At 40.5% G+C, this 22,720-nt stretch overlaps 1 protein-coding gene across 1 annotated transcript in view; it reads left to right on the top strand.

Annotated features, from left to right (window-relative positions):
- The window catches only part of SLFN11 (schlafen family member 11), a 24,381-nt gene extending 1,661 nt beyond the window's left edge, over window positions 1–22,720 (top strand). The window contains exons 2-5 of the mRNA XM_010861504.1: window positions 8,614–9,683; window positions 11,032–11,160; window positions 18,951–19,674; window positions 19,994–22,720. Coding sequence (XP_010859806.1) covers window positions 8,627–9,683; window positions 11,032–11,160; window positions 18,951–19,674; window positions 19,994–20,804 — 2,721 coding nt within the window. The 5' untranslated portion in view covers window positions 8,614–8,626 and the 3' untranslated portion in view covers window positions 20,805–22,720. The remainder of the gene's footprint in view (window positions 1–8,613; window positions 9,684–11,031; window positions 11,161–18,950; window positions 19,675–19,993) is intronic.

Genomic DNA, 22,720 nt, shown 5'->3' with positions numbered 1-22,720 from the left:
TATATATATATATATACACACATATATAAATAAATTCACCCTGTGGCTAGAGACCCTTTCAGATCTACTTTAGACAAGACAAACTGTGGTGGACATGTTATGCCCACATTTTTCTTAAGTGAAATAGACAGTGAAGAGAACTGGTCCTTTAATGGGACTTACCTTCTCGCTCAGGCCAGGGATATGGGATGCAGGATTCCAGCCAGACACCCTGAGGTCTGAGACAGTGGTGGAGAGGATTGTGGGGTGGACAGATAACCAACTATCTGGAAGCAAACTCTCAGATACATCAGGGAGGAACTAGAGCTTTGGCGGGAAGGGGTGACTGTCAGCATTTAATTAATGTCAGGTACCCAATTGGTTGATCTCTACGAAAAGGGTTTTGTTTTTCATAATATACACGCACTTTTGTTTTCAGGAAAAACTTAAATACATTAACCCAGAAGCTCAGACCTCATTGGATTTTCCAGGTTATTTTTTGCAAGTGTGTAAAAAGTTTGATTATTTTGTTTACCAACATTTATCAAAAGCACTGGAAATTAACTTGCCCAGCTTTAACAAATTGCTTTTTCTTTTTCGAGATGGGCAACAAACGAATGTATGATTATGAATAATTCAACAAGTGGATGTTTGAAAAATATTTGCCAATCTGTAATAGGAAAAAAGTCACCTGCGACAGTAGGTATATATTTTACTAGACATAGGCAACACCTACAGACGTTCTGAGTATTTCCTAGAAATCAGTTGCCACACTCATCTTTACAATATAAATATGCTTTTATCACTGTAGTCGTAGGTGATTTCTTAGAATTTATTTATTTAATTTTCGGCTGTGCTGTAAGGGCTTTCTCTAGTTGCAGCGGGTGGGTGCTACTCTTCTTGCAGTGCACAGGCTTCTCTGTGGTGGTGGCTTCTGTTTGGTGCACAGCATGGACTCTAGGGCACGCAGGCTTCAGGAGTTGTGAAACTGATCGGTGAAACATTTTAGGGGGGGCGCTGAAGAGCTCCCATACCAACTCTTTTAAGTTCTCAGTGCAGAGAAGAGTTCAGGGAGAGCAAAGTGGTACATAAGAAGTGATCTATTAGAATAGGCGCTTTGGAGGCTTAGAAGAGGGTGAGCAAGAAATGCCGCACCCTGAGAACTTACTGGGCTACAGTTTTATAATCAAAGGAAAAGTGGGGAAGGAGAGAAGACCTTCTCTGTCTTTCTTGAGTAGACGTCATATTTTTACCATTAGTTCCTTCTCCAGGTTGAGCAGGGGAGTTTTCTTGTCGCTGCGTGGTCAAGCTAGGTCTACAAATTCCTGGTTTTTCATGTGTGCAGAGAGAATGTCCTAGGGATCATTAATGTCCTGAACTCACTGGGCAGGATGTGGGTCTCCTGCCACGACTGTTTTATTGTTTGGGGGCATGTCCCCTGCTTCTCTTGCATGAGTTCACTGTTAAGCAAGCCTGCTTGGTTTTATGGTTAAACTCACCTGCTCTCTTGAGTAATCATTAACTTATGAGTCTCCCATATTCTTTTACTTACAATCCCCTAGTGGAACTGACCGGAGAAGGCAATGGCAACCCACTCCAATACTCTTGCCTGGAAAATCCCATGGGCGGAGGAGCCCGGTAGGCTGCAGTCCATGGGGTCGCTAAGAGTCGGACACGACTGAGCGACTTCACTTTCACTTTCCACTTTCACGCATTGGAGAAGGAAAAGGCAACCCACTCCAGTATTCTTGCCTGGAGAATCCCAGGGATGGGGGAGCCTGGTGGGCTGCTGTCTATGGGGTCGCACAGAGTCGGACACGACTGAAGCGACTTGGCAGCAGCAGTGGAACTGGCTATTTAATCACCTATTTTGTCCCTTCATTCTGTCCCTATCTGTTGCAGTGTGGGCTCCATAGTTGCACCTCCCGGGTTCTAGAACATAGTCTCAGTAGTTCTGGCACATGGGTTTAGTTGCTCTGCGGCACGGGCGAACTTTCTGCATCAAGGATTTAACCCGTGTCTTCTGCACTGGCTGGCAGATTCTTTACCACTGAGCCATGAGGGAAGCCCTAAAAATGATTTTTTTAGATCCAAATTAAATAAGGACAAATTACCAGAGACTATGCCTACAGTACTGACATGAAGGAAAGAAATAAGTCAAAGGAGGTAACTGAATCACGAACAGGATGTGGGCTTTATGGTTATCTGGTTTGAGTCTTGCCCTGTGAAATACAAGATATCATAATGCCTGGGGCAGTTCTGTCTGAGGTTGTGGGTCTCCTCTCTCTAGGGTCTGTTTTGTTTTGTGAGTGGCAATTTTCTCAGCCCCGGGTGCTCACAACCTTCCCCATTCCATTCTTCCCCTGGGGCCCACATGCAGCGGCTCTACTTCCCTTCTTAGACTATCATTTCCAAATCTACACACACACACACACACACACACACACACACACACACACACAGCGCGCGCGCGCATGCGCACTCGAAGAACGCGTAGCGCGGTGAGGAGGGAGGGTGGAAGAGCTGAAACGAATGCTAAAAAAGGGGGATGGTCTGCAGCGGGCTAGCTCTGTTCAGTCCTTTGTTCTGTGAGCGGGCCTGGCGGTGTCTTAGGTTAGGGCTTTTAGCGTGGTAGCTATCCCACAGTCTGGTGTGCTAGCCCGAGTTCCCTCGCTCAGAAAGGAATGCCTTGGGGCATTCAGGCCAGGTCCCAACTCTAAGCCATGCAGCCCGCGCCTCCCTGCCCAGCCCCCGCTTGCTAATGGCGGGTGCAGGCGTCTGCGCTGCTTCTCCGCTGGGGGAGTTAGTGCTGGGCACGTAATCTGTGGGTTTTAGTTATTTATTTATTTTTCCTCCCAGTTATGTTGCCCTCTGTGGTTCCAAGGCTCGCCACAGACTTCGGCAGTGAGAGTGTTTCCTGGTGTTTGGAAACTTCTCTCTTTTTAAGACTCCCTTCCGAGGATGGAGCTCCATCCCTCCCTCTTTTGTCTCTTTTTTTTTTTTGTCTTTTATATTTTTTCCTACCTCCTTTCGAAGAGTTGGGTTGCTTTTCTGGGTGCCTGATGTCCTCTGCCGGCATTCAGAAGTTGTTTTGTGGCATTTACTCAGCGTTTAAATGTTCTTTCGATGAATTTGTGCGGGAGAAAGTGGTCTCCCCATCCTATTCCTCCGCCATCTTAGGACCGCCCCCTGCAACTTGATTTTTTAAACTCTGTATTTTGTTTCTGATATCTATGTCACTGGGTTTTAGTTTATTCTCTTAAAGTGGTTCACAACATCCTTTTCAGTAAATATTACCATGTTTTATTTCCTTATTCTATTATTGATAGGCTACTTCCAAAACTGGGTGTTACAAATAGTGCTTAAAAAAAAGACTGTTCTTATCTCCTTACATGCATTGTTTACCCATTCATCAGTTGAAAAACATCTTGGTTGCTTCCAAATTTTTGTAATCATGAGCAAAGCTACTATGAACATTCATGTGCAGGTTTTTGAGGACAGGTACTCAACTCTTTGGAGAAGGCAATGGCACCCCACTCCAGCACTCTTGCCTGGAAAATCCCATGGATGGAGGAGCCTGGTAGGCTGCCGTCTATGGGGTCGCACAGAGTCGGCCACGACTGATGCGACTTAGCAGCAGCAGCAGCACTCAACTCTTTTGGGTATTGGAAGCATGGAGTCTTAACCACCAGTGAACTTCATGGAAATCCATGGCTCACAGCAAAATTGAGAGGAAAGCACAGAGATCTCCCATATATCCCTTGCCCCTACACTGGCATTACCTTCCTATCATCAACACCCACCCTCCACTTACCCACCCAGCAACACAGTGGTACATTTGTTACAATTGATGAACTTACACTGAAAGATCATGATCACTCAAAGTCCATAGCTTACTTTATGGTTCACGCTTGGTGTACATTCCACGGTTTGGACAAATGTATAATGACATGACATGCAACCACAACTACACTGTTATACAGAGTATTCCCACTGCCTCAAAAATCCTCGTTCTCCACCTGTTTATCCTTCCCTTCCCACAACTCCTGACAACCACTGATCTTTTCACTGTCCCCACAGTTTTGCCTTTTCCAGAATGTCATATAGTTAAAGTCATACAGTCCTTTCACATTGTCCTCTGTCACTTTGTAATATGCATTTAAATTTCCTTTTTGTCTTTCCTGACTTGATGGCTCATTTCTTTTTAGTGTAGATAATATACCACTGTCTGGGTGTACTGCAGTTTGTTGACTGCTTCCAAGCTTGGGAAGTTATGAATAAAGCTGCTAAAAACATGTTACTCCCTGTTTTAATCTAGGTTGAGATGCAATTTGTCATAAACTCGCAGTGAGTGGCTAGTTTTGGTTTCTATCTTTTGGGTTAGGGAGGAAGAAAAACAGTTCAAATAATGGACTTGAGTTTCCATCAAATACCAGGTCCTTCAGTTTATTTCTAAATATCTCTCAACTCTGTTTATTTCTCTTCATATCCACAGTCACTGGTGGTACACACCACCATCTTTTCTCATTGGACTATTGAAATAGCATCCACAAAGTTCTCTTCCACAACTACTCTAGTCTCTTCCAATTCATTCTCCACACTGAAGCTAGAAGGAACTTTGTAAAAAAAAAAAAAAGTGTATAACACACACACACAGTACATCTGATGCTATGCCTTCCTGCTTAAAATCCTCCAGTGGCTTCCCATTACCTTCAGGATAAAGTCTGAATCCTTAAAGAGGCCGCCCTGCCAGCCAATGTACAGGTGACTCTTGATCACCTTTCCAGCCTCTTTTCCTCCCGCTTTGTCTCTCCATCTCAGTGTTTCAGACAGTCTGTCCTTTGAACCTGACATATTCCTTCCTACTTCCTTCTGGAAAGTTTTTTCCACCCTTCTTCACCTAATTAACTCTTTACCTCATTTACATTCTTCAGATCTTAATTCAAAATGTTCCTTTTTCTAGAAAGCCTTCTCTGAACCCATCCCCCTTCCAAATGCCATATAAGGACAGTTGCCATTCTAAGCATCCCCGGCATTCTGAGTTATCACTTATTTAGCAGTGAGCTTCCGTAAGCAACGAGCATCTTGAGGGCAGGGACCAGGTTTGTTTTGTTCACCACTGTCTACTCTGGATTTAGCACAGTGATTGGCAAATAATAGATGTCCACTAAACAGCTGTTAAGTAAATGTGGTATTGCTTATTATTAAGAATTGGGAGCAAGAGAAATGTTTAACGATAGAGAAGTGTCCAGTTCATTAATACGTACTTGATGAAAAGTTTTATTGTCTTTAAAACATATAATTAGAAATATAATGACTTCAAATGTTTACAGAAGTGTTAATGATAAAAGCAGAATGCAAAACTCTTAATCTGATGCTTACAATCTGTTTTAAAAAATCTGTAATATTATTAAGATCATAAGAGATAAAGGAAGAATAGGTGAAAGAATTATTGAGTGTCATAATGTTGTTCATGAAATATATGACAATACTGAATTTTGTAGCAGGCCATAGTTTTTCATGTGTCAAACACTTTATATCTAATAATGTAGAAATTATATGATTTTGAAGTTTACAAAAGCTCACCAGTAAACACAATGGAGCCAGGCACTTAAAAATTTTCCTTGTTATAACTGCCCTGATGCTTTTGTTCTGCTATTGATGTATCTGAGCCCTCAACTTTTAAATCAAGCCAATTTTGCTTTTCTGCCTATTTAAGAAGAAATCTACCAGACATTTCCCTTTATTGCTTTTCTTTCAGGTCTTAAAGGAAGAAGAAAGTATTAGGAGTTCTCAAGCTTTCTATGCCGTATAAAATAATCCAGACTTACTAGATAATAAAAGGCAGTTGCTGATATGATATCAGTTGCTGATATTAGTAGGCTTCCCAGGTGGCTCAGTGGTGACGAATCTGCCTGCCAATGCAGGAGACTCGCTTTCAATTCCCTGAGTTTGGAAGATCCCCTGGAATAGGACATGGCAACCCACTCCAGTATTCTTGCCTGGGAAATTCCATGGACAGAGGAGCCTGGCTGCAGTCTATGGGGTCACAAAGAATTGGACACGACTGAGCACACATGCAAACACAATACTTGAGAGCAAATATCCATATGAATAGACATTTGTCCAAATGTTTCCAATAGCATTTTGCATAAATAACCTGACAAGAACACCTTAAAGGTTATAAGATATAGAATAAGATATTTATAAATATAAAATATATCACAAGGAACATATCAGACAAATAAGTAAGATTGTGAATGACCTGGCCTGCCAATAATTTACTGCTCAGAATTCTGTCTCCTTGCCACACCTGTATTAACAACCCTTCTATTTGTTCAGAGCTCTTTTTAAACAATAAAGATGCTAGGAGCTTGGGATTAACATACACACACTACTATATGTAAAATAGATAATTGACAAGCACCTATTGTTTAGCACAGGGAACTCTACTCAATATTCTGTAATACCTTATATGGGAAAAGAATCTGAAAAAGAATGATATCTGTATATGTATAAGTGAGTCACTTTGCTGTACACCTGAAACTTACCCAACATTGTAAATAAACTATACTTCAATAAAATTTAAAATAAATAAACAAGATGCTAGTGGTTTATCTAAAAAACAAAAATCAAACAAGCAAAAAGCAAAACAAATAAAAAAATAACTCTCAATCTTGTTAATTAATCAGATAATTGCTTTTTAATTTTCCAACTTTCTTCTGCCTGTCCATCTGTTATTCCTGTTCTTTTGTGACCTGGTTCTTTTTCCTAAATTCTTTAAATGTTGATGCAAATAATTTTATTTAAATTCTCTCTCTTACCGTAACAGACATTTAGGGCTATGGATTTTTCTCCACATACCATTTAAACCACATCATGGTAATTTGATGGATCCTAAACCATAAATCTCCAATAGTCATACTCTTTGTGTCTTTCACAGCAGTTAGTGTGCTCTTGGTGAGTGCCCATTAAATGTTTCCTGTGCTAAAAAAATTAATAAATGAAATATTTCAATGTCATGCTTCAGTATATAATCAAGCAAAAGAAAAAAAAATTACTGTCTAGGTTGTAACACAACCCTGAGTCTTAAGAGCTCTCTCCTCACTATGGTAGTGTTGAGTTTTGTTGATTTGCTCAATCACTCCCAAATACAAGTTTTTTGGCATCATAAAGTCTTAGAATCCATTATCTTTCTTTCCCCCCATTTCTCAGGTCCACCCTCTGCCCTGGCCATCTCTGTTTTGTTAGAATGCATAGTCCAAAAGTTCAACTACTTTGTTACTCCAAATTTATACGCCTTGCTGCTGCTGCTGCTAAGTCGCTTCAGTCGTGTCCGACTCTGTGCGACCCCATAGACGGCAGCCCACCAGGCTCCCCGATCTGTGGGGTTCTCCAGGCAAGAACACTGGAGTGGGTTGCCATTTCCTTCTCCAATGCATGAAAGTGAAAAGTGAAAGTGAAGTTGCTCAGTCGTGTCCGACCCTTTAGCATGGACTGCAGCCTACCAGGCTCCTCCATTCATGGGATTTTCCAGGCAAGAGTACTGGAGTGGGGTGCCATTGCTTTCAGATGCCCTACTCACCTTTAAAAAATTTTGGAGGTAAAAGTTTTCTTTTTTATGTCATGAATAATTTCAAATTTACAGGAAAAAAATAGAGAACAATATAATGAACACCAGTTTGCCCACCACCCAGCTAATGGATGAAATCAATTTTAAAACTTATTTAGACACTTTTCAAATATACACAGAGGTAGAGAGAAGGCGAGAATAGGAGAGTGAATCTCCATTTATCAATCACCCACCTTCAATAATCATTGATTTTTTTTTTTTTGGCTAATAAGTGGTACTGCTAACCACTCAATTGCCCAAGCCAAAAATCCAGTTACTAAATTTTAATCCTTTCTCCTGATCTCTAGCTGGTCAATACAGAGCCATGTTAACTTTTATCAATATTTTCTAAATGTCTCTCAGAAATATTCACACTTCTTCATTCTCATGGCCCCTACCTACTGTGGCGCAGGCTACCATCATCTCTCTCTCTCACTCAGGTTACTGCAAAACCGTCCCTACTGGTTTACTCCTCTCTAATTAGTTCTCCACCTGTAAATAATGTGCCCTCTGCTCTTAAAAATTAATCATGCAATAAAATTTACTTTTGGGGTGTGCAGTTCTATGATTTCTAGCACATGGATTCATGTAATTACAACCACAATCAGGATACAGAACAGTTTTCTCACCCCAGCAAACCCCACTGTGTTATCCCTTGTAGTTACCACTTCCCTCCCCATAACCCTTGGCGACTATGGATCCGTTCCTCAGTAATGTGTCTTTTACAATGTCTGTGTGCTCATGTCACTCCCTTCCTCAAAAGGCTTCTTGGGCTTTCTACTGTTGTAAGCCCTTTTCCGACTCTCAAGTCTCCTCTCACCACTTCTCATCTCCCATTCTCTGTCACTCTTTTTTTTTTTCAGCTCAGTGTAAACTTTAAAAAAGTTTTATTTTATTGAAGTATAGATGCTTCACAAAGTGATTCTGTTATACATACTTTACAATAAATTAATAAATGCATTTTTGTGTGCTATGCAATCTACTGCTTCACCAACATGAGATATGTGTTTTCATGGTTTCAGTCGCAGAATAAACATGGAGAAACATTATTCACGTTTGGCGGTAGATTCATCTTACCCAGACTTGGTCATCAATGTAGGAAAAGTAACTCTTGGTGAAAGTAACAGAAAAAAGCTGCAGAAAGTTCAGAGAGAGAAAGAAAAGGTGAAAGTGATCCAGGCTGCATGTGCTTTATTAAACTCAGGAGGAGGAGTGATTCAACTGGAAATGGCAAACAACGATGACAATCTCGTGGAGATGGGACTGGATTTAGAAGAAGCTTTGAGAACACTTATTCTGTTTTCAAATCTGCAAGCTTTCTTCGAGACAAAGCAACAAGGGAGTTGTTACTACATTTTTGTGAAGTCTTGGAGCAGTGACACTTTGCTTGAAAACGTTTCTGTTAAGCCCCGCATTTGTAGCCTGAGTTCTTCGTTATACTGTAGATCCGGCACTTCTGTGTATCTCATGGATTCAAGAAAGGCATTCCATTTCCTGAAAACCAAGAAAACAAATGCAAAAAGCTCAGGGAAAGAACCTGTTGGTGAAATTTCCAAGGTTATACATCCAGACCTCCATGACGTGGATCCTACTTACTGTATTTTTCAAAAAGACCATTTTGAACGTGGTGAAGTCATGCCTTTTCCCGAGTCTCAATTAATAGAGTTTAAGCAGTTCGCTACAAAACACATTGAACAATATATGAAAGACACGATTCTAGAGTATATCCCTGCATTTGCAAACACTGAAGGAGGGTATCTTGTTATTGGTGTGGATGATAAAAGTAGGGAAGTTCTGGGATGTGCTAAAGAAAATGTTGACCGTGACTCTTTGAAAAAGAAAATAGAAGAAACAATACAAAAATTATCTTGTGTCCATTTTTGCCAATCTCGATGCCAGATAGATTTCACAGTCAAAATCTTGGATGTGTTAGCCGAGGGAGAGCTATATGGCTATGCTTGTGTAATTGGAGTGAAGCGATTCTGTGGTGCAGTATTCTCGGGCGTTCCCAGTTCCTGGATGGTGAATGGTAAGGATGTTTGCAGCCTGACAACTAAGGAATGGCTAAGCATGATGATGGATACAGATCCAGGTAAGATGGAAAAAACTCCCTTCCTGTCTTTACTGCCTCTTCAGAAACTCCAATTAAACATATTTGCCATGGCTTTGACTTCTCACATCCATTAAACTCTGTTTTTTTTTTAATCTTCAAGTATCCTACTTTCCAAACAGGAGAAAATTTGGCTGGGTGATGACACGCCTGAGTCCAGTGTCTTATAATGGGCAATTTCCCACATCAGATGAAAAGAAAATTTGGGGGGGATGATTGCCTTGCAGTGGTGTATTGGAACTGACTTTTGGCTGTTTATCAAGATTTATTAAATTTGCAGGATTGTTGTGAGCCAGTTGTTAAACAGTTATTATTAAAAAATCAAGTTATACAAACAAAAATCAAGTTATACAGTTCCATAAATTATATTTAAAACAAATGTAGTAAATAAAAAACCCAGTTACTTATAATACTACATTTTAAGATGATGTGTTCGAGGTTACTTACATCTATTGTATCTGCATAATGCTGCTACTGCTGCTGCTAAGTCGCTTCAGTCGTGTCCAACTCTGTGCGACCCCATAGACGGCAGCCCACCAGGCTCCCCCGTCCCTGGGATTCTCCAGGCAAGAACACTGGAGTGGGTTGCCATTTCCTTCTCCAATGCATGAAAGTGAAAAGTCAAAGTGAAGTCGCTCAGTCGTGTCCGACTCTTAGTGACCCCATGGACTGCAGCCCACCAGGCTCCCCCGTCCCTGGGATTCTCCAGGCAAGAACACTGGAGTGGGTTGCCATTTCCTTCTCCAATGCAGGAAAGTGAAAAGTGAAAGTGAAGTCGCTCAGTCATGTCCGACTCTTAGCGACCCCATGGACTTCAGCCTACCAGGCTCCTCTGTCCATGGGATTTTCCAGGCAAGAATACTGGAGTGGGTTGCCATTGCCTTCTCCATCTGCATGATGGAACTACTCTAAAATGATATGTTATGATGCATGTCTCCCTGACTCTCCATTTAGTGACATCATATTGGTAGCTTAAAATTGTCCATGGTGGGAATATTTACACCACAGAAAAGTGTACTAAAAGAATGTGCTCTATACCATAGAAGAAATAAAAACAAAATGCTATTGAGATACAGAGAGTGGTGACTTATATTGAATGGAAACACATTCAAACTTCCAGATAACATCTCTCTTATGATGGATTTGGCAACTTTCATATGTGATAAAGGCACTTGTCCATACAGGGTGAGTGGGGTGTTATCTTGCTATTATGTCTCAAGTCATGCCTAGAGAGCCATACAATACACCCACTCATATAAAGTCTTTTTCAGTGGTGAAGAGATGAACTAACATGTCAGAATAACATGAATTTCTTTTCTTTTTTGTTAAGATCTTACACAGCTGTGCAAAGACTTTGAATCTCAGCTGAGTCTGTCTAACAGCCCTCCTCAGAGCAGACCAGTGTACTCCAAGAAAGGTCTGGAACATAAGAAGGATCTCCAACAACTCTTATTTCCAGGTAGCAACAATGGTTTGCCTACTTGACACCAGCCAGTTTCTGTGTTAGTAGAAGGGAGATAAACTGTTATGTTTGTTATTTAAAGTCCGGAAAGTACACTCTGCAAAGCCTGTGTGTACAAGGTAATAGTGCTACAAACATACTGATGATAAGTAGTTTAGAAATGAACCCTCCCTGACCTCAGTCACTGAGGCAGTATCACGTATAGAATTCAGGAACATTATTGCCCTTAAAGACCTTTTCGTCTTGTTCTTAAATAAGACTGATCATCAGTATTTCTGGTTATTTTTAAAAGTACAGATACCTGGCTCCACACTCCAGACTTCATAAATTAAAATATCTGAAGATAGAACCTTGTAATGTTCATTTTTGCAAGCTACTCACAGTATTCTGACCCTCATTCATATTGAGAACTTTTGATCTAGTTGAATTAGAGGCACACATTGAACTAAGAGCAAAAAAACTGCCCTCCTCTACCGAATTTACCAGAGGAGTGCCAACTATGAATATGAAGATATAAGATTTACATCAAGATGGAACACAAAACAAATACAATGAAGATCAACTACAACATGCATAAACATGTTTGGGTTTGCTGCTGCTGCTGTTAAGTCACTTCAGTTGTGTCTGACTCTGTGTGACCCCATAGACGGCTCCCCGTTCCCTGGGATTCTCCAGGCAAGAACACTGGAGTGGGTTGCCGTTTTGTTTGGGTTTAGAACAGCACAAAATTGTGCTTCAGGACCAAGGATAGCATCTGTCCTCATTCCTCGCTCCCAACATGTTAGGCTTTACCTGCAAGTCCATTGCTGTCCTCTTTCTATACTTCTGGAGAGGAAAAACCACTGGATCAGCTATATGCAGTAAGGTAATGGCTTATCTGGCATTAGAATCTGATACATAAATGTCCTTTTGTTGTTGTTTAGTCGCTAAGTCGTGTCCAACTATTTTGCCACCCCATGGACAGTAGCCTGCCAGGCTCCTCTGTCCATGGGATTCTCCAGGCAAGAATACTAGAGTGGGTTGCCATTTCCTCTTTCAGGGAATCTTCCTGACCCAGGGATTGAACCCGAGTCTCTTGCATTGGCTGGCAGATTCTTTACCACTGACCCACCAGGGAAGCGTCCTATGTATGTGGAAATGTCTATTGAGGACCCTTAAGTTAATAGATAATGATGTTCCAATTAAGATTTCTTTTTCACCTTACCTAGTTGAGCTCTTTGCATTCGTTTGCATATCAACTTATATTTTACTAATTGTCCACAATAAACAGTACTAAATCTAAGAATAAACATAAGCATTGATAATTATTTTTTAAATTCAATAAATTCTATTTTAGTAGAGCTTATTAACATTGAATATACTATATCTAAAAACAAAACACTGGGCTTTATGCTCATAGAGTGATAACCTATTATTGTGGTATAAAAAATAAATTTTCCAGGAATCACACCAAACATTTGAAGAACAGACACTATTCAAATTATTCCAGAGTCAAAAAAAAAAGGAAAATTCCCAGTTTATTTTAAATGGGAGTAACAGTAATTGCAAAACTTGACAGCGATAGCATACAAAAGGAAAACTCAGACTAATCTTCCTTATGAATGAAAATGCAAAGACAGAACTCCAGAAATGAAAGGATGGATCAACCTTAAGAGAGTAATTATTATAATCCACCATTTCTTCATGCAGAAAATTTTATGATTGTCCTCTTATATACTGAAAAAGCATTTGAAAAGCATGAATATACATTTTAATTTTTAGAAGATAATAAAATAGCAACCCATAGATAATTCTTTAATATTATATTTATATCTATGTATTGATATCTATATCTATCAATGTCCCCCAAAGACCATTATGTTAATAGGGAGATATAAGAAGCATTCTATTAAATTTGGGAACAAAAGCATTATGTGCACTATTACAACTTTTGTGCAGTATTAATTAGCCAATGCCATTAAATAAGAGAAAGAAATTAAAGGGATAAAAACTGAAGAACATAGGATCATATTCAAGAGAATCCAATGGAAAACTATTATAAACAATAGAAGAATTCAGATTGAATACCAATAGTTATATTAATAACATTATATGAAGCACATGTCAAAATTAATATGCAAAAATTCAGTTTCCTAATATAACAAACAATCTACCCAATTTTCAATAGCAACAAAAAGTTCAAATATCTAAGATAAGCTGATCTGAGAAAAAATTTTAAATAATATTGAAGGACACAGAAGAAAAATATAATGGAAAAACATGTTATATTTTTGAAGGGAAGAAAGCTGTCAATTTTCTCTAAGTTATTTTATAAACTTAGTGAGATATTAATTAAAAAAAAAACAAGAGATTAACTTAACTTCACTGGAACTTAAGTGAAAAAATAAGTAAGAAGAGCCAGGAAATAAAAATCTGAAGAAGAAGAGAATAAAGAAGGGCACTCCAGATATGAAATCACTATAAAGCCTCAAATAGAAACAGAGTTATATTGGCATATAATTAGATCAAGGGTACAGAATAGAAGATGTGAAAATAGATGCAAACACATATCAGAATTTAGTTCGTGATGGAACTGGTCTCTCAACTAAGGAAGAAGAATGGGGATGTTTCAATAAAGAGACATTAGGATAACTGGGTGGTAATTTATTTTTAAAAAGATAGATTCATGATTTATACTATATACCAACATAAGCTCTAAATCAATCAAGAATTTAAAAAAAAAATCAAAGCCGTAAGTTTTCTAGAAGAATACCTTCATAAATGTCTTTATGCTTTTGGCATGAGGATTAGAACAATCAAGATTCAAAATCCAGAAGCCATGAAAGTATACTGATATATATGATTACATTAAAAAAAAAAAAAGCAGTGTGCATGGTTAAAACAACTAAGTACAAAGTCAAAGGGCCATTGACCAGCTAGGAAAAATATTTGCAACTGATATTACAGAGGGCCAATGCCTCTCATATAAAAAAAGCTTCCAAAAGTTGATAAGGATAAAGAACAACTTAACAGAAAAATCAACGTAGTTCAGAGCAAATAAAATTCAAATGGCTTTCAAACATTTGAAAAGATGCCTAACAGTAATCAAAATAAGACATGTAAATTTAAACAAGCTATCATTTGTATCTACTGGATTGTTAAAAAAAAAAAATCTGATATTATCATTTGTATGCTATACTGCTATTTCACGGCATTTGTATGCTATGCTATGCAAGTCTTCCCATTCATTACTGGCAGGGATACCTATTGGTACAACCATGGAGGACAATTTGGCAATATCTACCAGAAGGACAGATGCATTTGCCCTTTTATCCAGTAATCCCACTGCTGGGACTTTTAAAATTATTATTATTTTGGCCATACCACATGGCTTGTGGGATCTTAGTTCCCTGACTCGGGATCAAATCCAGCTCCTCGCCAGTGAAAGTGCTGAGTCTTAATCACTGGACTGCCAGGGAGTTCCTGGGAGTTTATACTTTATATATACCTGGATGCACACTAAATGTCCAGGTCTATGTACAAGGTTACTCATTGTAATGGGCTTCCCAGGTGGCTCAGTGGTAAAGAATCTGCCTACCAATGCAGAAGACATGGTTTGATCCCTGTGCAGGCAAGATCCCCTGTAGGAGGAAATGGCAACACACTCCAGAATTCTTGCCTGGGAAATCCCATAGACAGAGGAGCCTGGTGGACTACAGTCCATAAGGTCTCAAAGAGTCAGACACGACTGAGGATTGAGCGAATGAGAGTGCACTCATTGTAATATTCTTGTAATAGCAAAAGGTTGAGACAGGGGCTTCCTTGGTGGTCCAGTGGTTGAGAGCCTGCCTTGTAGCATTGGGGTTGCAAGTTCCATCTCTGGTCAGGGAACTGGGATTTCATATGCCACGGAGCAACTGGAGAATCCATGGTTTGTGATGAAAGGTTCCACATTCTGCATCTAGGACCCTACACAGCTAGGTAAATAAATATTTATTTTAAAAAGTTGGAGCAAACACACAAGAACCCATCAACAGGGACTTATGTCACATCCATAAAATGGCATGTTAGACAAATGTGGAAAAAAAACAAGGAAGTTCTTGGCACTTGTATAGAAAGATCTCCCACACATATTGCTGGCCAAAAAGATGTGAGGGCTGATCGCTTGTATTTACACGAAGAAGTTTTGGAAGAATAGGTGAGAAACTGGCAAAAAAATAAAAAGGTCTGTGTTAGGGGAGTAGGATGGAGTTGAAGAGGGAGGAAAAGAGCAAACAGGAGTAGAAGTGTTTTGGTATTTGGACTATGTGGATGTATTACCTAGTTAGAACTATTTTTTAAAGCAAATTTTCATTTTCAGGGTCTGCTATTATTAGATTCTGAACTCTCAACGTGGTAAATAATCAGTTCAGTTTCGGTTTTGAAGTGGGAGTCCAGATACTACGGATAGGGAAATCCACTATTGATTGACAGAAGTTTAGCTTCAGATTAAACACTATAAATGTTTCTTGAAAGAAATGTAATGACTCTCTGGAATTTTGTCTGTGCCTGGCATTATGGATACTAGAGAAAGTCAGGGGTTAGAGTACTGGGTAAGATCCGGCCAGCCCCGAAGGACCTCCATCCTGGGGTCCTGAACTGTGAGGTGCCCTCACCTGATTTCTTGTAGTTGGAAGAGCCATCAGTCCAGATACTTCAGGGATGTGTGTGTAACGGTTTCCCTAGACCATCTACTGCATAGCACAGGGAACTCTGCTTAATATTGTGTAACAGCCTAAATGGGAGAAGGTTTTGAAAAAGAATAGACACTAGACATGTGTATATTTGTGTAAAAGAATCACTTTGCTATACACCTGAAACTAACACATTGTTAATCAACTATACTCTAAAATAAAATACTCTTAAAAATATTTACTTATTGGACTTCCCCAGTGGTACAGTGATTAAGAATCCATCTGCTGACACAGAGGACTTAGGTTCGATCCCTTGTCTGGGAAGATTCCACATGCCACGGAGCAACTGAGCCCATGCTCCACAATTGCTGAAGCCCGTATGCCTAGAGTTTGTGTTCTGCAACTAGAGATGCCATCAAAATAAGAAGCCAGCGTACCACAGCTAGAGAGTAGCCTCTTCAACTAGAGAAAAACCTGTGTGCAGCAATGAAGACCCAATGCAATCAAAAATAAATTAATACATTTATTTTTAAATTTTATTTATTTAAGCCGCACTGGGTTGCAGCATATGGACTTTTAGTTGTGGTATGCTTGCAGGATCTAGTTCCCCAACCAGGGATTGAACCCAGGCCTCCTGCATTGGGAGTGCCCAGTCTTACCCACTGGGAATCTAGGGACTCCCTAATATAAATTAAAAAAAAAAATTCACACACATACACAAACACAAAAGATTTCCCTAGATCCATGGTGAGATTAGTGCTTAGTATGGATATGAAGTTCTGTGAGAACCCTGAGGAGAGAACAAACATGGGGGTTCTGGAAGGATTGGAAGGACTAAGATGTCAAAAGTAGAGGGTTTTTTTTGGAATCCCCTTGCTTTTTCTAAGATCCAGCCAGGTCTTAGTTGTGGCACACAGAATCTTCCACCTTTGTTGCACCATGTTGGATCTAGCGCCCCAACCAAGGAATCCACCTGCAATATGGGAGACCTGGGTTCGATCCCTGGGTTGGGAAGATTCCTTGGAGAAGGGAACAGCTACCCACTCCAGTATTCTAGCCTGGAGAATTCTATGGACAATACAGTCCATGGGGTCGCAAAGAGTTAGACACGACTGAGCGACTTTCACTTTCAAAAGTAGAGGAGGGCATTCGAGTCTCAGGGCACACCTACGCAAAGGCACAGAGGCCCCAAGTCACATGGAGAGTGGTAATTACTCTGGTGCACATGGAGTGGTTGACATTTTATTGACACCTAGTCTGGCCCCTGTCATTAAGTGCCATGTAGAATATCAAAGAAATGAAAGGGACACATTGCCTCCACATAATTTCCTTGGGAAGCATATCCCATTATGTAATTAAAGAAAAATAAGAGCTATTTGATGAGGAGGAGGTGCTATGAACATCAAATGCTTTAGTGACATGCTCCACTTAGCAGCAGGGGTAGTCTGTGTGGCTTGCAGGGCTGTGCAGTAGAAACAGCGAGAGGGTCTGGTGTTCGAGACACCACTGGGTCCAGCCCTCGGCTCTGCCACTTCCCAGTGATGTGACCATGGGCCAGGCACTTGACCTGTTTGAGTTCCCATTTACTCATATGAAAAAGAGAACAGTCATTATATCTGCCTTGCAAAATTGTGAGAACCACAGATGCATGTCAACTCCCGGGTATAATCAACAAATGATGTGTTTTCTTATTTTATACTTCCTTTTGGTTTGGTTTCTAAAGCTGCATGTTAAAACATATCCTTATATCGTCTGTCCATCCAAAGATGCATGTTTCCCCCTATCTTTTAAATATTTATTTATTTATTTTTGGCTGTGATGGGTCTTGTTGCTGCTCAGGCTTTTCTCTAGTTGTGGCAAGTGAGGGCTACTCTCTAGCGGCAGTTCGTGGGCTTCTCATCGTGGTGGCTTCTTCTGTCATAGAGCACGGGCTCTAGGTGCTCAGGCTTCAGTAATCGTGGCACGTGGGTTCAGTAGCTGTGGCTCCCGGCCTCAAGAGCACAGGCTCAGTAGTCATGGTGCATGGGCTTAGCTGCTCCGCAGCATATGGGATCTTCTTGGATCAGGGATCGAACCTGGGTCTTATGCATTGGCAGGAGGGTTCTTTACCACTAGGAGTCACCAGGGAAGCCCTCCTCCCACTTTTTAACATCTCCAAAATCCAGATGTGTCTCATCATAGATTCCATCTCCTACTCACCACCACCCAGGTTACAGGCAAAATCAAGTTAAGCAAACATCTGGTACACGTGAGAAAGCACCATGGCAAGGAACAATAAACAACCACCAATGAAATATGGGTAATTTCACTGGAAATCAACACTACAGATCCAGATTCTAGAATGTGATCTGATACCGCCACCACAGAATGACAATGGTATCCTCATTCCTCCCCCCACCTCTTTGGAACAAATGATCATCGACATAAGTTTAAAACCCTACCGGGCAAAGTTTATTCTCATGTCACAACATTGCTCCTTGCTCCCTCATGTCAAAGGAAGACTCTTTGTTACGGGTGCAGTCTTACATAGATCTGTGGGTGAGTGATGCTTCAGCAGAGTTACCTCAGAGTCTGATCTCAGGGTCTCCCAGTGCAGGGCTGCATGGAGTTTCCTACTAGTAAAGTTCTCATGGCTCCATCTTCTCCACTGACATTTAATGACCACCTTCTTCTTGGAAGGGCTCTTCCTACTTCCATCAGTGGGGACTGTTCAGGGGCATTTTGAGATTCAGGTGCTTTAAGAGTAGCAAGGGAAAGAATAACTTCTCAACCAGCTACAAAGAGCACACACTTTATGCTATTTCAGTTATTCCTCACCATAAAAGATGTGCTATTTTTGTAAACATGGATTTCTGTTTGTTTTACAGATGAGGGAACAGTCTTAGGTTAAGAAATTTACCAGGGTCATAAACATAATAAGCACATAGGCTTAGATGAAGTGTGTCAGACTGTCAAGGCTTCTTTTTCTTCACTGTAATATAATGATGTTGGCAAAAGAATGTATATAAAATATGTAATTTATAATAATTAATAAGATTACAATTTAAGTATAAGTATTTAGCAATTTTGATTAATTACAATTAATCATAAAAACGTGGCCTTTGCCCTTAAACATATAATCTTTTCCATATCTAGTGACACCAGGATGTCTGAAATATACCCCTGAATCTCTCCAGAAGGAACTGTTCTTGCAGAATGAAGGTTTGGAGGAATTAATAAATAGGCAAATAGACCCATCCTCCCAGGGAATTTTAATCCTTTCTACAAGCTGGGCTGTGGACCTGAACTTGGAAGAGAAGCAAGGAGTCATCTGTGATGCTCTGCTGATAGCGCAGAACAGGCCGCCCATTCTCTACACCATCCTCAGGGGGCACGACGCAGAGGGGCAGTCCTATTGCACTCGCACCGCCTTCACTCTGAAGCAGAAGCTGGTGAATATGGGAGGCTACACGGAAAATCTGTGTATCACGACCAAGGTCCTCCACCTGAGTCCCAAGGGCGGTGCACAGTCCTCGGCGGGCTCAGGCTCTGTGATTGATTATCCCAGTTCCTATCACCTTGCAGACACTCAGCAAATGGAAGCTTTGCTGCAGTCCCTTGTGATCGTCTTGCTTGGCTTCCGGTCTCTCTTGAGTGACAAGCTCGGCTGTGAGGTTTTAAATCTGCTCACAGCCAAGCAATATAAGATCTTCTCGAAAAACCTCCGCAAGAGCAAAGAGTTGTTTATCCATGGCTTACCTGGCTCAGGGAAGACGATCATGGCCATAAAGATCATGGAGAAGATCAGGAACACTTTTCACTGTGAGACACAGGAAATTCTCTACATTTGTGAGAACAAGCCTTTGAAGAATTTTATCAGGTAAGCAGTTGGATTTTTTTTTTTTTTTTTGGCCGTACTGCATGGCTTAAGGGGATCGAACCCAGGCCCATTGCAGCAAAAGGGCCGAGTTCTAATCATTGGATGGCCAGGGAAGTCCCAAGCAGGTGGATCGTAGAGTCAGCAAATGAGGTTCTATCTAAATTCACTCCACATCCCTGACAACCTGAATCACCTTGTTTCTTGAGAGTAAGATGGTAAAATGATCTGTGGCAACAATACTGTATTTGTAGGAGTATGATCATTTTCTTCCTTTACTGACTCAAGAGAAAAGTGGGATGTGACTTTTTTATTTTCACAGGGGCAAAAATATCTGCCAGGCAGTGACCCGGAAGAGCTTCATGAAATATAACTTTGAATACATTCAACATATCATCATCGATGAAGCTCAGAATTTCCGCACTGAAGATGGGGAGTGGTATAGAAAGGCGAAAACCATCACTCAGAGAGACGTGGATTGCCCAAGAATTCTCTGGATCTTTCTGGACTACTTTCAGACCAGCCACATGGAGCGCATCGGCCTCCCTGCTCTCTCAGCCCAGTATCCAAGGGAAGAGCTCACCAGAGTGGTACGCAATGCAGGTCAAATAGCTGGATATCTACAACGTGTATTGCAGAAGGTCAGGAAAAATCCTCCATGTAACATCCCCCATGAGCCCCTGAAGATGTGCCTTAAAGCTGAATGGGCTCAGGATGTTCAGGGAACCTTAAATATTAAGAAGAACTTAACTCTGAATGCAATAGTAACGCACGTGGCAGACACCTGCAAGCTTCTCTTTGAAAGGGGCTATTCTCCCAAGGATGTTGCTGTGCTTGTCAGCACTGCAAAAGATGTGGAGAAATACCGGCAGAAGCTCTTGCAAGCAATGAGGAAGAAAGGGATAATGTGTCTCACCAATGAGAGTGACGTGGAGGGTGATCACGTGGTGTTGGACAGTGTCCGAAGATTCTCAGGTCTGGAAAGGAGCATTGTGTTTGGGATCCATCCAAGCACGGTGGAGCCGGCTATCTTACACAACGTTCTTGTCTGTCTGGCATCCAGAGCGAATCAACAGCTACATATTCTGTGGCAGCGTAAGGATAAAGAAGTATTCCAAACCAAAATGGGATGAGGCGATTTGCTCTCTCAGTATCCATGGATGCAATCTGATTGGTGTTGGAAGAAACTTGTCTTTTCCATTCATGGGTCAGCTAGAGATTTGGGCAGAGCTGACATACAGAATCTGGAACTTCCCTCTCTGGCTCTCTCCTTTCAGGGATTCCTCCCCAAACTCCTGGTAGCTATTGTCCCAAATTCTGCCCCTGATTCTTCCAACCAGAAGGATAGTGGTTTTCTGAAGGAGCTTTAATCACCCTGCACAGCACAGACTGTGACCTGCCCTATGGCTAAAAGCCATAAAAACAATACATTTGTCCTGTGGCCATTGTTTCTTCTAAGTCTGGACCCTTATAGTGTATTTTTTTAAAAATTTGTCCAGGATCTATAGTTAATCTGCAGAAGGGTGGTCTGGTTGGGACTACTTGGCCAAATTAGAAGCAGAATTCTTGTTTCCAGAATTCTTGACATTTCTGTATGTCGCATTGATCCAGGATTTGGGAGATTCCCAAGATAGTTCAGACAGCAACTTAGTGGGTCTTAATAATTTTTGGCAGAACAGAGAGCACTGTACAATTATTTAATCTTTTACAATTGTAAGTTCCATTTTTTTGTCCTCAGAATATCCCAGATCAAGCTTTAATCATGATAGTAAGCATTGATTGTCACTTTACAAAGAAATAATAAGCCAATATAAAACAAAACTAAAGCCATTTTCTCTTTAAGTGAGAGCATTATAAACCAAAATCTGCTTCTAAAGGTGCACACAGGTTATTAAGTAAACAGAACTAGGAAAAATACAGTCTTTACAGATCAACTTCTCAACTCCGCTCTACTTAATGTTCTATAACATATCAACTTAAAATTTAAATCAAATATATTCTTGAACTGTAATTTCCCCCTTTAGTTTTATATTTTGGTGGGCCAGTCTTATGGACTGAACATTTGTGTCCCTCCAAAATTCATAGGTTGAAGCCCTAACGTTTAGTGTGGATCTATAAGGAAGTCATTAAGGTTAAATGAGGTCATAGGAGGGGGTCTTGATCTCCTAAGATTGGAGACCTTAGAGAAGAGACACCCAAGAGCTCTTTCTGTCTCTTTCTCTGTCCACACACAAACACGAGGTCAAGTGAACACAGAGAGAGATGGTGGCCACTTCCAAGTCAAGAGAAGAGGCTCCAAGATGAAACAACTCCTACTGACACCATGATCTTAGATTCTCAGCATCTAGAACTTTGTGAAATAAATTTCTGTTCTTTAAGCCACCCAGTCTGTGGCATTTTGTTATTACATCCTGAGCAGACTAACATAGCCACAAAATTATTCTTCTAATTAAAACACTGATAATAGTGTTAGTTGCTCAGTCATGTCCGACTCTTTGCAACCCCATGGACTATAGCTCACCAGGCTCTTCTAACCATGGAATTCTCCAGGCAAGAATACTGGAGTGGGTAGCTATTCCCTTCTCCAGGGGATCTTTCTGACCCAGGGATTGAACCCAGGCCTCCCACATCGCAGGCAGATTCTTCACCATCTAAGCCACCAGGGAAGTCCTGCTACTTAATAACGCTAATGCATTTCTTATTTTTCTGTCTATACAAAACATTTGAAAAATGTTTCTGGTTTAAAAAATAACCACAAAATATTTGTACAACTAATGGAAATTTAAAACATTACATGACTAATATTCCACTTATTACTAGTCCTATTCTACTCCCCTTCTCCCATATTATAAGTTGTAAATTTTTCTTTCTCCTGTCTGTGTTTGCACATGGAATTCCACCCTCTTGACTTGAAACTGTAGGCTCTTCTAACTTCAGCAAAATAAGGAAAAAGTGTTCTTTCTTTCTGAGTGCATTAAATAAGCTACAACACTGCATCAAATAGTTATCTTTGTAATGCTGTTTCTAATAAAATTGGTTTTGTAAGGTC

The sequence above is a fragment of the Bison bison genome, unplaced genomic scaffold, assembly GCF_000754665.1.
Source record: "Bison bison bison isolate TAMUID 2011002044 unplaced genomic scaffold, Bison_UMD1.0 scf7180017864472, whole genome shotgun sequence".
Taxonomy (NCBI): domain Eukaryota; kingdom Metazoa; phylum Chordata; class Mammalia; order Artiodactyla; family Bovidae; genus Bison; species Bison bison.
The sequence above is the reverse complement of the archived record's forward strand: the minus strand, read 5'-3'. Positions and strand labels throughout refer to the sequence as shown.